Source organism: Rhinolophus hipposideros (assembly GCF_964194185.1).
Source record: "Rhinolophus hipposideros genome assembly, chromosome: 4".
In the NCBI taxonomy this organism is placed as follows: domain Eukaryota; kingdom Metazoa; phylum Chordata; class Mammalia; order Chiroptera; family Rhinolophidae; genus Rhinolophus; species Rhinolophus hipposideros.
Genome location: NC_138050.1, coordinates 51576318 through 51594403, shown reverse-complemented (window position 1 = coordinate 51594403; position 18086 = coordinate 51576318). Strand labels below are relative to the sequence as shown.

The 18086-nt window shown below is 38.1% G+C and overlaps 1 protein-coding gene across 1 annotated transcript in view; it reads left to right on the top strand.

Annotated features, from left to right (window-relative positions):
* Window positions 1-8159, top strand: part of CUL4A (cullin 4A) — a 56400-nt gene extending 48241 nt beyond the window's left edge. Inside the window, exons 19-20 of the mRNA XM_081045572.1 lie at window positions 4132-4284; window positions 6525-8159. Of these exons, the coding sequence (XP_080901698.1) occupies window positions 4132-4284; window positions 6525-6620 (249 nt within the window). The 3' untranslated portion in view covers window positions 6621-8159. The remainder of the gene's footprint in view (window positions 1-4131; window positions 4285-6524) is intronic.
* Window positions 8160-18086: the final 9927 nt, after the last annotated feature.

Sequence of the window (18086 nt, the reverse complement as noted above, 5' to 3'; positions counted from 1 at the left end):
TATGACTACTCATTTTAGTGTGGTTTTCATTAACTTTATATTCACAATAAGAATGAAAATGAGAAAGAAATGCATTTAACAGTTATTCCTGTTCACAAAAATGGTGTGATAAATCAGATCTTCTCCTATCAGATTCTGTTAGTGGAGCAAGCATGTCATTTCCAAAACCCAGTGACTTTTTATTTTTGCACAGCACGTCAGCCATTCTCCCAGCCTCAGCCTCAGCCAGGTTCCTGGGGTGAAATGGTGAGGGTTATGGGTGTCGTGGACCCACTGACATTGTATCTGTGATCTGTGTACAGATGGAATTTCTGTAGCTTTGATCAGATTCTCAAGTGTTATGTCCGAGAACAGGTTCTAGACCACTGTCCTCAGGCCCTTCCTAATGCAGAAATCCTTGTACCCCTAGGCAGTTGTTGAACATACAGGCCAGATGGGCACATGCACCTCTGGCACCCACTAATATAACACGGTGTCCAGCCGGCCTCCTTGTACAGTAAATGAGTGAGGAGAGGCCTTTTGAAGGAGTGAGGTCAACTCAGACAACACAACAGCTTTGATTGATCTGAGCAGCATCACAAATACTTCCACTATCTCCAGTAGTTGACAGTGATTGCTTCGCTTACATAGAGCTGTTCTCAGTAGCCCAGTCAGAAAATACGTTCAGATCACACAAAAAGAAATACAAAAGACCAATAAAAAAGAAAAGATGTTCACTCTCATCAGTAATTTTTGTAAAATTCAAATTATAATAATATTCCATTTTTCATCTATCAATTTGGGAAATATTAAAAGATTTGACAGTACCCAGGGTTGGCAATATATGGGGAAAGCAGCATTCTATTTTATGTTATTTTTTTTAAAAGATGTTGGATTAGTATACTTGTTTCAGTGGGTAATTTGATATATCTTTTGAAGATTTAAATGGACAAGTTTTACACTGTTAGGAATTTATGAGAGTGATTAAAAGGATGTAATATTTTGGAGTTATAATTCCCAATGGGACTCTCATCTCTTTCCCCGAAAGAAAACCCATTATTGCCACATTTGTACTCATGCAGTTTTTGTCTGTGATGTATGTAAACTTTTTTTTAAAGTGGGATCACTCTATACATGCCATTTATTTTATATGTACCATTGGTAACCTGTTCTTATTCTTTATCGTGGGCCTCTTTCCATGTCAGGACCTGGTTTTTAATGGGTGCACGGGAATCTGTGATGTGAGTCCATGTGAATCTACAAGAGGTTGGCAGTGCCCTTGTTGAAAGGCATTTTGGTTGTTTCCATTTCTCTCTAGTGGAAATATGGTTACATGAAACATCCTGGAACAAACATTCCTGTTGGCTATTAAGGTTGTTAGTATAAAATCCTCGCCCTGGAATTGCTGGGTCAAAGAATGTGTGCTTTTGTTAGTCTGACCACTCTTTTCCAAATGGAAGTGACAGATTTTACCAGATTTCAGTCTCTAGTTTCTAGAGAACTCCTACCCTGCCTCTGCCTGCTCCTTGTCCAGTCTGCTCAGAAACATGAAAATAGTTCTTTACCAGTTTAGTTTAGATTCCTTTGATTCTTTTGAGCATTTTTATGCTATTTAGTATCTTACACAAATTATATAATCATCAATTCTTCATCTTTCAAAATAGGCATTCTACCTCAGATTGTAAAAATCTTGGCCAAATACCTGTAAGCACTTTTTTATAAATGTCGATGCTGCTCTTTGATGGTTAGCCATTTGCATTGTTCTCTTTAATTAATTGCTTGTTCAAGTCACTGGCATATTTATTGGAATATTCTTTTTCTGATTAGTAGAGGCTCTTTATATATTAAGGAGATTGACCCGTTATCATTTGTAACAGATAATTTTGTTTTGACAGGGTGTTTTCACACCTGAACATTTTTTAGTTCTCATATACAGTCTTTGATTTTTGACTTGAGGGTCACTCCAAAGACATTTCTTTAACCCAGAATATTTTTAAAAATTAACTATTTTTCTAGTAGTTTTTACATTTAAATCTTTCTTTGAGCAATGTAGAAATTTTAGTATTGGAAAGCAATCTAACCACCCTCCCTATTCCAAAACTGAATTGCCAGTGTCATTTTCTGACAACTTTGTCACCTTCGTTATATGTCAAATTTACGTTATGGGTCAGTTTCTCAATTCTATTCTACAAATTCTATTTATTTCATAGCCAGTACCCAAATTCTTTTAGTGTACCTATTCCTATAAATTTGTTCTCCCAATGGACTTGGGAGTAATTTTATTGTCTTTGATCTTCCAACTAAGAACATTGACTTTTATTCAGAGTGCATTAATCTGTAGTTTTCATCATTATCATACAAAATATTCTGATTTATATGTGAGCATATATAAGAATATGTATAACCTATCATACTAAATATTCTGACATATATGTGTGTGTATATATGAATGTATAATCTCTGTCTTCCTCAAGAGTTTTCTAGTTTTATTCTGTAAATCTTACATATTTCTTATTAGACAGTTCAACAAATACTTATTAAGCACCTGTTGTGGGCCAGGTCTTCTATGAAGTACTGAGAATTCAGCTATTAACAACAAAGAACAATTCTGTTTCAAAGAGCTTTCAGTCTTGTCCAGTAGATAGGTTACCAGATGACTACACATTGATGAACTTGTTACAGTTGAGGTAAAAAGTTATGATAGAGAAGTACAGGAAATCCCAGTCTAATACCGTGAGTCAGGGAAAGCTTTCTCACTAAAAGGGAGACTAAGCCAGGAAAGACCTGGGGGGGCAGGCCACAGCCAGATCATGTAGAGACTGATCAGACCTGTGAAGGTACTACTAGCAGTTTTAAGCAAGAATGGCTACCCTATAAAGGGGATCTTTTCTCTTTACATGTATAATTGGTTATTGCCAGTGTGTATATATGTAAATGCTATTTATCTTTGTATTTATCTTGTATCCAGCCACTTTAACAAAACTCACATTGGCTTTGATGGTTTTTCAGTCTGTTTTCTTGGATTTGGGGTTTTGCAGCTTATCTGCAAATAATGTCTATGTGTCTGCTCTCTTTCAGTATACCTCTTTAGATCTCTTATTGCATAGCTAGAACCTCTAAAATAATATTTGTAAGAAAAAGCATTGCTACTAGGCTTTCCCTTGGTTAATTTTTTATCTCTAGTACGGGGAACATTAACCTTTTTGATCCCAAAAAAGTACCCAGATTCTTTCAGTGTACCTATTACATGAATGTGCTCTCCCAATTAACTTGAAAGTAATTTTATCGTCTTTGCTCTTCCAAATAAGAACACTGACTTTTTTATTCAGAGTGCATTAATTTGCAGTTTTCATCTTTATGCTAAATGTTCTGATTTATATGTGTGTATATATGAATATAATGTCTTCCTCAGTTTTCTAGTCATTTGATCATCCAAATAAAAACGTTCTCCAATGAACTTGAGAGTAATTTTATTGTCCAGCTTGGATTCTGCGTTCCTGAATTCTTACCTTACACATGTGCACAGACCTCCTCTCCTCCATCCCCCTTTGATCTGCAGACCTCCATTAGGTTGCCATTTAACATGTAGTTGTTACCAGTATTTGCTATTTGCTTCTGATAACAGCTCTTTATCATGTTCAGGTTCTTTTTTTTTTTAAATTACTCCTTATATGCTAAAGTTTGTTTTAAATCAAGAATGGATTTTCAATTTTATTATGCCTTTGCAGCATCCATCAAGATGGTCATATAATCTAACCTTGACATTATTGGGATGATCTCAATTACATTAGTAGGTTTCCTAATGTTAAATAAAGTTTGCACACTGGAATAAATTTTGATGGCCATTATGCTTTGTTTTTTTTTTTTTTTTTTTTTACTGTGGTACTGGGTTTAATCCAGGGTTATGTAGGGTTTTTATAGAAGTTTTACAGCTTTTTAATAAGGGAAACATGACTTCTTAAATTCTTTTTCAAGTTTTGGCACTGAAGTTGCACTGTTCTTGGGAAGCTAGGTTTTATTAGAATAAAAATGCTTAATAGAACAGGATTCATTGAAAGTTTGGCCTTTCTTTTCATCAATGGTTTCTCATTAAACTCAACAGTATGAAATAATACTAAAATTATATCTTTACACTTTTGTGTGTGTGTGCAGGTTGAAGAACAAGTCAGCACCACTGAGAGAGTGTTTCAGGACAGACAATATCAGATTGATGCTGCTATCGTCAGAATAATGAAGATGAGAAAAACTCTTGGTCATAATCTTCTAGTTTCTGAATTGTATAATCAGCTGAAATTTCCAGTAAAGGTAAATGTATATTAACTTAATTAAATCTGTAGTGTTATGCTAAACCATTGAAAAGCATGTTTGATTCTCACTACCTTCAGAAACATACCATTTGTTTTACATTATAAGTGATCATTTGCTGCAAAAAAATCTACCTTTGTATATACAGTAAGTATAAGGAACTGGCACGTGACGATGGTAGGAACTTTATACCACATTCTTCATCACCATTGTAGGAATGATAGATACCTAAAATTCCCACCTTCAGGAATGTGGTACTTATATTTTCAAGAACGGAAGAGGAGGGTACCTACATGGAGCTATAGACACATTTATTCTCAGTAGCTATAACAGTTCAGGTTATATTACAGGATTTTAAGGAAATCATACAACTAATTTACTCAGCATTTTATGAGCTACAAAGCATTTTCTACCTCAGTAATATTTCCTCTTTGCTGTTGACTAAAAGACCTAGCCTAAAACCTTTCAGTCCATGTGTATTTAATTTCCAGGACAAGGGTCACTGTCCTGGCCGCATGTGGAGTACAGGATAAGTGAAGGAAGCATTATGAAAAGCTCTTTAAAACGTGTATTTCCACCTAAAAAGTGTGGGACTCTCATGACATCTGGCCTTTCGGTGACTGAACCCACCATGTGTGCTTTTGGGGTGGAAGTACCCTGATTGTGTGTTGTCCAATTTGATAAAAGAGCCGCTGAACCTTCCTCCTCACCAAGAGGGTCAAGTTGAAGTGGACCAATGAGTACTGACACTGAAGTGGGGGTGCCGTCTTACCGCAACAAATATTGGGCTCCTGTACTTTTCAAGAGGCAACGTGTGCTCCATAGCACTCTGCACAGTCATAAAACACTGCTTTATACACCATTCTTTCCTATCACGAGCCAGAGCGAGTGTTGGTTTTCCCCTTTGCAGATGAGAGACCCAGCAATAAAAGACTAAATAGTAAGTAACATGTGCATACAGCCATAGCATCTAGTTCTGCCTTGATAGGTAATGGCGTTTCAGCCACATAGTGTAACGTTATCATCTATCACTGAATAGAAAGTTAGGCTGTTGGGAGGTAGAATGTACCCCTGATACGGGGAAAACCTTGCTCATAAATGTCAGCATAGGTGTCCTTCCTAACACAACACAGCCGGAGGCACTCTTCCTGGGCAGGCATGTCATGTCAATTCAGTCATCAGCTTTAAGCAAAGGAGCACTCAGAATCTGTGCTTTATAAATACAGCATATGTAAGTACAGCATATATAGTAAATATATAATAACAACATACAGTACTTAGAGGGAAATGTCCTTAATGGATGAAAATGCCGAGATACTATCAGATTTCCCTCTCAAACAGAAATGTGTTACCTATAGGATCTACCGTGCTTGTGTACTCATTAGTGATAATGTTTTTACATTTCACAAGTTCCACATTTCCCATAGGAAGCCCTGCTCTGACGATAAATTCACATGGAAGGATTTTGATCAAGAGATAATGTTCAACATTGTCTTTGAAGTAGGGAGTTTTAGTCTATTCATTTTATAATTAGTTTACAATTATAAATATGTACTGGCGGTGCCAAAAAATGTATACATATTTTAAGAGATGTTACCTATGTATTCCTTTTCGAAGTTGAATTGTAGTCACAATGTAGTACGATATTCGCTCAAAAGATGGCGTTCATCAAATGAATGCTAGCGTCACCATGCTACAGGCAGGGCAATAAAAGAAAATGGCAGAAGCATGGTTGTCGTTCAAGCAGCACAAGACCATTTTGAAGTGGTATTTGAAATTCGAGAACATCGTGGAAGTACGACGACAATGGAGGCATCGGGAGGCGGACCTTAAAGGATGTGGTGTACTGTAGAAAACCGGCTACACTGGCGGTACTTCGGGAAGAAATTGAAACGGCATGCGCAGTGCTACAAGTGGACACTTTGGTCAACATTGCTCAAGCAGTAGTTCGTCGTAGTCCGAAGTGTCTGGATGCTGATGGTAACCACTTTGAGCACCTCTTGTAATTGCAGAAATCAAACGTGACTTGCATTCATCTTTCGTTACCGGTATATATTGAGTATTGCCATTTTAATACAGATGTTTCCTTTCTTAAAATGTGTATACATATTTTTGGCTCCCTCTGTATATATAATGATATATGTAATTATAATCACGTACTTCATGCATGATGTTATATTTCCCTATGTTTGTGAATTTAATGTAATGCCACTAAACTTGAGGGTTTTTTTCTTTTTTAGCCTGGAGATTTGAAAAAGAGAATTGAATCTCTTATAGACAGAGACTATATGGAGAGAGACAAAGACAATCCAAATCAGTACCACTACGTGGCCTGATGCATCGGCCAGCTGTTTTCTTCAGTGAGACACTGGAATGTATCTTCAGAGTAAAACACTTCTGTGCTGTTTCCTGGACTTTCTGGGATTGAGCCAGCATGGATACTTTGGCTTAGAAGGAAAGGAGATGATTCTTGGATAACCCTTCACAAGGCTTAAGGATTTGCAAATGGCATATGTGTCTTTTCTCCCTCTTGTTCTTTTAGGCATTTAAATTGTTTCCATTACTCTATGCAGAATGACTTTGGGATTGGACAAGAAGATATATTGGTTAAATGAGGTTCCTGGGTAAGGTGGTGTTCTGTGGCAAAAAACTGAAAGTTTGGTTTGTTTCTGTGCATGTGATCATGAATGCACAATTAAAAAGACCCTCTATGCTGCATTCTTTAGCTAAGATTACTTAGGTATTCCTGAAGACAAGCTATCTTAGTTGATGAACACTTAGATTAAAAACAAGAAACCTTAATTGGTGACCATTAGGAAAAAACAGTCAGTGTTAAAAACTGGCTAATCAATTATGCAACCTAACTACTGGCATCTGTTTCACTTATTTTCAAAAGTTTTAAACTTTGATGACTAATTTTTCTATAATGAGGTTTCTCAGTGAGATCTCTGATGTGCCAATAGGACATCGGGTCTGATGTGTTTGATGCAGTGAACCCATCAGGGTCTTTATTTTATTGTCACTAAATTACTTGTGAATTTTCTGTTTAAGGTTGGGGGGATAGTGTGTTTGTGTTTACCATTCTGAGATTGAGTCTAGCAGTCCCTGTTTTTTTGCATTGGGGTAACTGCTGTTTGATTTATTTTTAATTGCAGTATTTGTATGATTGCTATAATAAAGTTTGGTTTTGTTTTTACAGTCACGCACAGGGACGGTCGTTGTTCTCTGTGCTATAACCACTGTAAAAAGTTTTATAGGAGACTTAAAGTCTTGATATTGTGAAGCAGAGGTTATTTTGTCGAAAGATTAAAAGGATTTCATTGGCACCTGGTTTTACGTTGTGTGTGTATAGGTGAGGGTGGACAGCAAATGATGATGTTAGTACGATGACTCTAATAAAGATACTTTTATGATAACATTGAAAAGTACTTTCTATTTTACGTAATAGCATGTTTCATTTTGATTAAGAACTACCAAAGGAATTTTGATCATGGTATAAGTGTTTAAAGCAATATTTTCTGGAATATACCAAGTTTATATAATTTGATTTTGTGCTAAATTATTAAAAGATTCTGCCTTTTTGAAACATGCGTGTTTAAAATATGACAACTTATGGGTTTCCATATGAAAATCCTCACTCCTTAAGTATCATCATTTCTATATTTGTAAATTTTCTTTGTGAGTTATATAATAATATGTGGTCTACAAAAGACCAAATAGATTTTTACTTCTCATATTTTAAGTTCATTGTCTCTAGAGATTAATATTGTAATTTAATGTAGACTTGCTCTGAATAAAATTAGTTTAAATTGGCCTTAAAAATTACATTAATAAAACTTTGTGGTATGTGAATTACACATTCCTCATAACTCTCTAGCAACTTAAAATTCATTACTAGTACAACAGAGAATCAGAAGCAGGGCAAACATCCGTCACGCTCTCAGTTGTCCTCTTTCACAAACCACTACCCAGTAGAACATCGTCAGAGTGTAGAGGAAATGATTAAAAAGGAAAAGGCACTTAGACAAGAAGAAAGCTGTAAAATTAGGAAGGAGGTAAAATTATTTTCAGATAAATGACTGCCAGAAAATTTAAGAGAAGCAACTGAAAAGCTGTAACTAGAAAAGAATTCACTAAGTTTTTAATTGAACACAAAATTAACAGAAAAGTGAAAATATAATGGAAGGTTACTTTTCCAATAGCAACACAAAATGATAACTTGTAACAAGCAAAAAAGTATATGAAAAGTATTTAAAAATGACTTAGGAACACACAGAAAAACTGAATAAGTGAAAGGTGTGGGCTATTCTTACATTTATCTATGCAGTATCTTAAGATGTCAGTTTTCCCTTACTTTAAAACACAAATAGACAAAGTGACTAAAGTTTAAATAGAAAAGCAAAAAAGCAAGAATAGCCAGAAATTGTTTTAAAACCTATCATAACAAGATCTAATTGAAACAGCGTGCTCCTGGCACATAAATGGATCTCTGCAACCAAATAGAGTCCATGACTAAACCAAATGCACAGGAATGTGTGTAGCGTAATGGGGCATATTGTCAGGGAAATGGAAACTTTTCAACAAATGTTGGGAAGATTTGGGTTAAACACCTTGAAAAAAGCAAAGTTACACTCATTTTTTTATACTTAAGTTCCAAGTGGTCAAAGATTTAAGTGTTTAAAAAAAAATGAAACCATAAATATAACAGACTTTTTTTTATTCTTAGAATGGAAAATGTCTAATCACAAATTAAGATCCATTATTTAAAAATGATAAATGACATTCGTAAAGGTCTACATGGGGAAAAGTTTAAAAGCCAGGGAAATTTGGGGATAAAAAGAAGACAATAATTATTTTGGTGCACACAGAATTAAAAGTTAGCATAAGTGAGACCAACAACCTTGAGATAAGTGTGGATGTGTACCTGAGTGTTTGAGAGCATCGAGTAGAGGAGATAGACAGTACAGACCCAGATTTCAAGGAAGGAGAAATGAAACAGCTGGAGGAAGAGTGGACCCCAAGGGGGTCATTTTGAGACATGCTTTTTCAGCAACTTTGCAAGTGTTAGGGCATCATCCCGTAGAGAGGCATACGGACCCAGGATAGAGGATGGGATAGGAGACAGTCCTCCACACCCCACTACTCAGGCCCGACATCTGGATGCAGCAGGGCGTGGGAACAGTGGAAGGCCAAAGCCAGATCTGTCCTTGGGGGTAAGTGGGCTGAGTGGGTGATGGGGGGCTGACTCTGACAGTAAGCCTTGGAATAAGCCCCTGTGAGGGTAAATTGGAGGTAAACAGGTGTGCTCACCATAGGGCTGAAGAATTGTGTTTGGAGGTAGCTCATGTCAGCAATTACGGGATGTGGGGAAATGGAGCTGAAGTGAGATCAGAGCTGGGAGGACAGAGACCAGCTGGATCAAGAGTAATGAGTGGAGCAACACAGAGAACCACGGTGAGTGAGCGGCAGTGACAAGTGCCCCGAGGTTACTGCAATGTGGAGGGAAGGGAATGGCCCCTGGTATGTGCTTCAGAGCAGCAGGGGTTCAAGGAGTGGAGAAACAGTGGCCTCCAGGGCCAGGGTAGATGGGACACAAAAATGAGAAAGCTACCATGTGGTGGGCTGCAAGGAAAGCAGGGTCCTCAAGACAGGTTTCAGTAGATGAGGAAATGGAGGAGCTGCTAGGACAGGGAAGCCGCTCTGCTCTGCTCCTGTGGCAGGAGCTCTGCTGGCCAACAGCCTTCTCTCTGCCAGCTTTCATCCACTACCCTCAGGGGAGACGAAATAACTGATGAGTTTAGAATGAGAAACAAGACATGGAGGGTCCCCGCTCCCCGGCACAGGCTCCTCTGCATCTCCCTATAAGAATTGAAGAGGCCCTGGCTTCCGTGTAGGCAGCCTGGGACAGCCTTGGTTGTTTTAGAACTCGGGGCCAGGAAGAGGAATGCTATTTATCTGGAACACCTGGCACAAACGTTCGCAAGATGGGAGTTTTATTGACTGATTTCTGAGAAGTGAGTAAAAAGGGCTGGGGTTGGAAGAGGTGGGAAATTGGCTCTTACGAAGGACACCGAGTGCTGGACTCCTTATGGAAAGTTAGCGGACTGCACAGTGGGATCAGACCTTGCGGGCGCTCTCAGGAAGTGGACCCTCAGTCGTGATGTGGGCCATTTTCCTCAGAGCCCTCTGATAATTGTTTTCATTTCGGACCATCTGCTTTCTAGAGCTGCACAGTTGTGGACCTGGAATTTCCTTTGTTTCCATTTCTGTTTAGGTCCACTCCTCAGATCCCCAGTCTTGTTTTATTTTCCTGATTTGTTTTACTAAAGTAGATCCTTACATGATTTTCTCAGAGAATGCATGGGAGACTAACTTTCTGATTCCTTGCTTGTCTGATTTACTCTGCATTTATGTTTAATAAGTTTGGCTGCATATAAAATTCTAGGTTCAAAATCATTTTCCTCAGAACTTGGAAGGCACAGCTCCATACATTCGTAGCCTTCTAATTTACAGCTCTAATGTTGTCGTGCAGGGTCTCAGCTCCCACTCCCCGCCCAAGAACACAGGACACGGTAAGGCCAAAAAGGAACACCCATGGAGTCATAAGTAGGGGAGTAAAACCAATATATTCTCGCTGGCGGCTGGGCTGGAGACACAGGAAGCAGGATCTACATAATCTGCCTAACAGCAGTCCGCGCTTGCCAGCCACCATCTTCTTGCTAGCCCCCATTCCTTTTTTGCTAGCGTAGCCACAGCAGTTATATTAGTGGCCAATGGCTTACGGGTTACAGCTGACGGCCAACTAGCCACAGCTGCTGGCCATCTGATCACAGTTGATGGCCATTTACTACCTGAGCCAGCACCTTTCTATTGTGAGGCCGAGAGCTTGGAAACTGTTTTTTGGGGCTTTGTCCCCACAAATGTCTGATGCCATTTTGTAACTAACCTGTGTTTCGGTTTTTCACAAAACTTTTGAAATCTATTCCCGTTTTTCTATTTCACAAGAATGTCCAGAAGTGAGCCCATTTTTATTTGTCCTTCCAGGACTCAGCAAACCTTCTCCCTCAGAAGACTGGTGACTTCTTCCTGTTCTGGAAAATGTTCCTCACTTACTTACATTGCATCTTCCCCTCCAACTTTTTTGCTCTCACTTTAAGAGGAAGTTTTGTTAGCTAGGAGAGAGTTCTTGCTAACCAGATGATCTTATAATGAAAGCCACCAGTCCCCACCCACAGTGCACTGTTCTATTTTTGTTTCTGGTTAGTTTTCCTGGCAATGACCTCTGTATCACACTACCATTTCTTGCCTTCTGATTGCTCAATTTTAATAGTAGACTTTGTATTTTTTTAATGGCTAGAATATCTGCCTGAAACTCTTGAGGGAACTAATGCAAACTGTTCAAGTTCTTTTCTCTTTCCTCATGTCTAGGGTAGGGATGGTAAACTTTTTCTTTAAAGGGACAGAAAGTAAATAGCTTAGGCTTTCCGGGCCACATATAGTCACCGTCACGTATTATTTTTTATTATTTTTCAAACACTTTAAGTAAAACCATCTTAGTTCTCCCACTGTACAACGACCACAGGCTGCAGTTTTTCAAACCCACTCTACTGTCAGTGGCTGCCGGGTCCTTTAGCCCCGAAGGCCCAGCACAGGCCTGTTCATACATCTCTTCTGTGCACATTACACTTTCCTTATTGCTGCATTTCATGAATGCCAATTCATCACTGAAAATTAAGTCCATACGTCATGTACTGGAAGGTGTGCTCACTCTCCATCCCAATCAGCCTAGGGACCTTCCTTACATCTGGGCTGCCCACTTGAATCACAGCTCTTCTTATAGTGTTTTACAATTTCAGGCTCCACTCATCAGTCTTCTTAAGTAGTTTTAGGGCACATTTTTATTCCTGAATCTGCAGTGTCTGGTACACAGTAGACTCTCAATATAACATAGATGACTGAATGAAGAAGAGCCGATAGAAAAAATGAGTCAAGATTACATAAGAATAAAGATATTGGAGGAAGAGAAATCAAGGAAGACGGCAGTTTTAAAGAAGAAATTGTAATGTGATGAAAATTGGGAAATATCCAATCTTCGGGGATACTAGGGGCTATGACAGTTTGAGTTTGTGGTAGGAACTGGTTCAATAGGGTGCAATTAGTGGTAGCTTGAATCAGAGGCAGAGAAAGGGCGAGTTTCTTTTGGATGATGAAACTTGAACATGATTATAGACAGAATGGAGCTAAAAGAAAGGGAGGGAAAGAATTTGACGATAGGGAAAATGAAGATATGAATTAGCTGATGGGTCAAATTTCTACAAAAACAGGATAAAAGTGATTCAAAGCCCACGGGTATGTGTTTCTACGTGTATTTGTGTGTGTGCATGTGTCTTTCTGTGGGTATGTGCGTGTATTTTTAAATGTGTGTGCATCTGTGCGTGTGTGTATATGTGCATTTGTGTATGTGCATGAGTATCTGTGTGCATGTGTTCTTGCTAAGAGAAGGTCATTATGGAAAGGTAGGTACAGATGCAGACAAATGTGAACTGGATAAAAAGCTGAAGATATTTTTAAGGATTTTTATTATCAGTGATGTAGGCATCAAGGTCAACTGCTAAGTAAATTGAGACATTGCATTTTAAAGTGCACATGCTGTTCTGAGTCAGCGTCTCAATGACAGAACTGAGAAGCAACACTTTCGAGATACTGAATCAGAGAGAAAGGTTAAGGGCTGGAATTTTGAAGTCCGATGACCCACAGATCAAAGCCTGGATCTGTCACTATCTTGGTGCCCTTAGGAAAATTACTTCCATTCTCTAAACTTGATTTTCTTATCTTTTAAAAGGAGATCATAATGCTCATTTGCTCATGGGGTTGTTCTAAATTAATACATACCAAGGTATTTCTAACATGTGCCACATACCACTAACGATGAATGGACGCATATAGTGTAATTCTTGGCTCGGAAAAACAATTTTGGTATAAATCTGAAATCTGCCCAAAGGAGGGCAGGAAAGTAGGGGCATGGGGACCGAGGAACAGAAATAAAATGATCTAAACACTCCAACTAAAAGAGATTTTGAGACTAGATAGAAAATTAAGACCAAAGTAAACATCATCTATGAGAAAGGCATTTTAAATATAAGAAAATACAGATGGGTTAAAGTAAAAGATGGAAAAAGATCTACTATGAAAACTAATCGTAAGAAAGCTGGAGTGGCTATATTTACATCAAGTCAATTTCAGGACAAGGAGCATTTCCATAAATAAAGAGAACATTTAATAAAGATAAAAGAGGCATCTGTCAGATTTAACCCTAAATGTAGAGCCCTCCAGTAACAGCTTCAAAAATATGAAGCAAAAACTAACAAAGCTAAGAAGAGTTCTAGGAGAAGCAGATAAATCCATAATTGTGGTTGGAGATTTCAGCACACTTTTTTCAGTACTTGATAGACAGAAAATCAGGAAGGACGTGAAACATTATCAACCAACCTGACCTCGTTGAAAATTACAGAATACTAAACCCAAAACATTATTTTATAGTGCACAGGAACATTCATCAATGTAGGCAAATGGTGGGTCATAAAACAAGATTCAATGTATTTTAAAGGACTGAAATTATACAGAATATGTCTTCTGACCACAATGAAATTAAATTAGAAATCCAACAAGGATAACTGGTAATTAACTAAATGCTTGAAAATAAGACTGATAATACCAAGTGTTGACAAGGATGTGGAGCTAATGTTGGTAGAAATGTACAATACAACCACTCTGGAAAAGAATTTGACAGTTTCTTTTCAAGTTAAATATACACCACCTACCATAGGACCCAGCCATTCCATGCTACATATTTACCCAAGAGACATGAAAGCATACGTGCTCACACAATTATTTGGTTTTGAGTGTTCATAGCAGTTTTATTTATAACACAATATTGGAAACCTTTCAAATGTCCTTCAAGTGAATGGGCAAACAGATGTGGTAGATCCATACACTCAAATAAGCTGCTGTCGGCAATAAAAAGGAATGAACTAGTGGTACGGACAGCATGGATGAGTCTCCAAAGATTATGCTGAAATACCTCAGATACAAAAAAGTGCATACTATGTGATTCCATCTATATGAAATTCTGTAATATGAAAACCTAATCTGTAGTGACAGAAAGCAGATCAGAGGCTGCCTGGGTTTAGGGATGGGGTTAACTACAAAGACACGAGAGAACTTTCTGGTTTGAAGAAAATGTTTCTTATCTTGATTGGGTTGGTGATTTCATGAGTATATACATTTGCCAAAACTCATCAAACTAAGATGGTATATTTATTGTATAAAATCAATTTTAATATAAAGTTGATTTGAAAAGGTAAAAGTTACACACACACACACAAAATGAATGGGACACTTATCTGGCTCTACCTGAAGAAACTAAAAGCAAGGAAACCATTGGCTCCTTAATCAAGGCTTTTTATCTTAGTTGGAATCATGGTGATTGTGATCTTTCTTAACATTTCTATCTCAGTCCTAAACATTTTTTTGTTATTAAGGACATCAGCCAGATTAATTGATGATTAATGCTACCATATAACCATCATAACAAATATTAACACCACCTATGTCTGAATTTAAGCACTTGTCTAAAGATCTTTTGTCACACGCTTCCTTTTTATTAGTCTTCTCAGCCGTAAGTTGAACAAGGCTTTGATACACCCATTTACTGCTAACTTCAGTGCTGCACTGGCAGCATAGAACCATTGTGAAATCCGCCCCATCCTCTGTGAGTTGTAATCATGAGTTATAATCATAAAAACGTTGAAGTGGCTCCATGTTGATTTCAGTTCCCATTCTGTGTCTTCCACTATTAGGAACAGGCTCTGGTTAACCACATTTCATTTATTAAACAACACAGGCCCTAGTTAACACCACTTCAGACCCCAGAGTTCAGTGACCAGGTGTGTAATTGAAAACACGAGCAAAATTGAAATCACACAATTTGTCACGCTGCAAAAGACTTGGAACTGTTGATTTGATGTGCTTTCTAAGAAAGTAAAAGTTTTGGTTCTTTTTTCAGAGGGTTCCTTTTTGTAACCTTCTAAAAAAAAAAAAAAAGACTACCATGGTTTAAATATTTCAAGGAATTACGAAATCATGGTGTACACAAGGCAGGTGCATAAAAGGTGTTCTGAATGGCATTATTTTAAACAGCAAAAAAGTATAAGCAATCTACATGGCGTAAAGGAGAGCTGAGTTTTTAAAAAGTATTGCACGATGGGAGTCTTACTTTTTTCACTCATTTTTCAACTATAGTTGACATAGTATTAGTTTCGGGTGTACAAGATAGTCATTAGACATTTATATACCCTACAAAGTGATCATCCCAGTAAGTACTCACCTGACCCCATACATAGTTACTGACATATTCCCTATGCTGTACTTTACATCACTATTTTTGGAACTGACAAGTTGTACTATTTTTTTTTAACTTTTATTTATTTTAAGTGTGTCTTCCCAGGACCCATCAGCTCTAAGTCAAGTAGTTGTTTTAATATTGTTGTGGAGGGCACAGCTCAGAACTGGCAACCCTGTAGTTAAGAGCACCACGCTCTAACCTACTGAGCTAACCAGCTGCCCCACCATTTGTACTTAATTGTATGATGGGAGTCTTGCTTCTTTTTCCTGCTTGTTAACATGTATTTCGCTTTAAAGCTTACTGTTGTCTATTTTTCTGACATGTTATTCCTTAATGCTAGTCTTACACTTATCAACCATGATTGACTTGCCTTTTGTATCATTAATGGACCAGCTTCACCATTGGAAGCACTCAGATTGGCTCCTGTGTCCCTACGACAAGCCCATCCTTGTTTTCTAAGCCTGTCCTTACTTTCTGGCTCCACAAGATGCTCCAGGCTCACTTTGTATTTTCCCTGCCCAGCCTTGGAGCCTGGCTTCATTTATTGGAGAACCTTATTTAGAAACCATAATCTGGATCACTGCTGCTTCTCAACCTTCTCAGGAGACAAGTGTGTGTCTAACCAGGGTACACACACACAGCTCTATTTCTGTAACTATTTATATTTTAAACACAGAGAGAGAGAAATAGAGAGAAAGAGAGAGAGAGTTATCGTATAATAGGATTCATTCTCACCTTCCCTTATTCCTTACTTATAATTTCTTCTATAGTGAGAAACCTGCAAATTATCATTGTCTGCAAAATATCTACTTATTTGTCCAACATTGGTAAACATATAATCTCAGAACTGGTAACCCTACCCACATGAGAACAACTTACCAACTAGAGGACAGTGTCCATACAGCTGACTTTGGCCACAGTACCCAGTCGAAACACGGTGACTCAGGGCATCCTTCTTTCCGGTATCTTTCAATACGGGCATATAATCCATTCCTCTACAGTTATCTCTGTCACAAACTATATTCCAGCTGCTGTTGGAGGGGACTATGGATACCATGCACCACTAGAAAGAGTGGAACAAGTGGGTCCTAGAGCAGATTAAGCCTGAAACATCGTTGGAGGCAAAAATGACAAAACTGAAGCTCTCCTACTTCAGGTACATCATAAGAAGGCAGGGGTCTTTGGAAAAGACAATCCTGCTGGGGAAAAGAGAAGGCAGCAGGAAAAGAGGAAGAGCAAATATGAGATGGACTGACTCCATCAAAGAAGCCATGGGCATGAATCTCCAGGAGCTGAGCCGGGCAGTTGAGGACAGGACATTCGGGACATCGCTCACTCACAGGGTTGCCAGCAGTCAGAGCCAACTCTATGGCACGGAACAACATTCTGTCTCGGATCCACCCCTACCGCCTACACCCTGATTATTACTGTAATATAAAATTCCGTATTTTTAGTGTACATTTCTATGGTTTTGACAAATATTCCGAGTCCCAGATCTCCTACCACTGTTCCTTAAAGAAAAGCTCATTCACCCAAAAACTCCCTCGTGCTGCCCCGTGTAGTTAACCCCCCCCCCCCAGCAATCCCCATAGTTTTACCTTTTTCAGAATGTCATCTACCTGGACTCACACAGGTAGCCTTTTGGGGCTGGCTTTCTTTATTTCATAAAATATATTTAGGATTCATCCATGTTGTTACATAAATCAATACTGTATTCTCTTTTATTGTGGAGTATATTCCATTGTTTGGATGTACCACAGTTTATTTAGCCATTCACCAGTCAGATTTCATCTGAGTTGTTTTAAGTTTGGGTTTATTTATAAACAAAGCTGCTATAAACATCATGTACAGGTTTCTTTGTGAACATGTTTCCATTTCTCTTGGCTGAATATTAATTTTACTTTTAAAGGTACGTTGATTACAAAGATCATATGAAAAATTAAACAAGGAAGAATGATTATAAAAACCCTGAAAGAGAAAAGTGAGCGAACTAGCCCTACAAAACATCAATAAGATCAAAAATATGGCATGGGGCCGGAATAGGAAATCACAAAATAAAGCCAAGTGTGTCTCAACTTTAATAGTATAGGATAAGGGTGGCATCTCCAATCAGTAGACAAAAGCTGAGCTTTATACTAAGTGGTACTAGGATAACTGGAGTTCTGTATGGAAAAAGATAAAATGGGATCCATTTTGAGTAGTGCTCACAATGGGATCATTATGAGTAGTGCAAAGAACGGATCCCATTTTATCTTTTTCAGATACTATAACAGATACTATAAATGTAAAAAATGAAACTATACATTACTAGCAGAAAAAGGTAGGTGAACTCCTCATAACCTAGAACTAGGAAGAACTGTCCTACCTATGACTCCAAATCCAAAAGCCATCAGGGAAG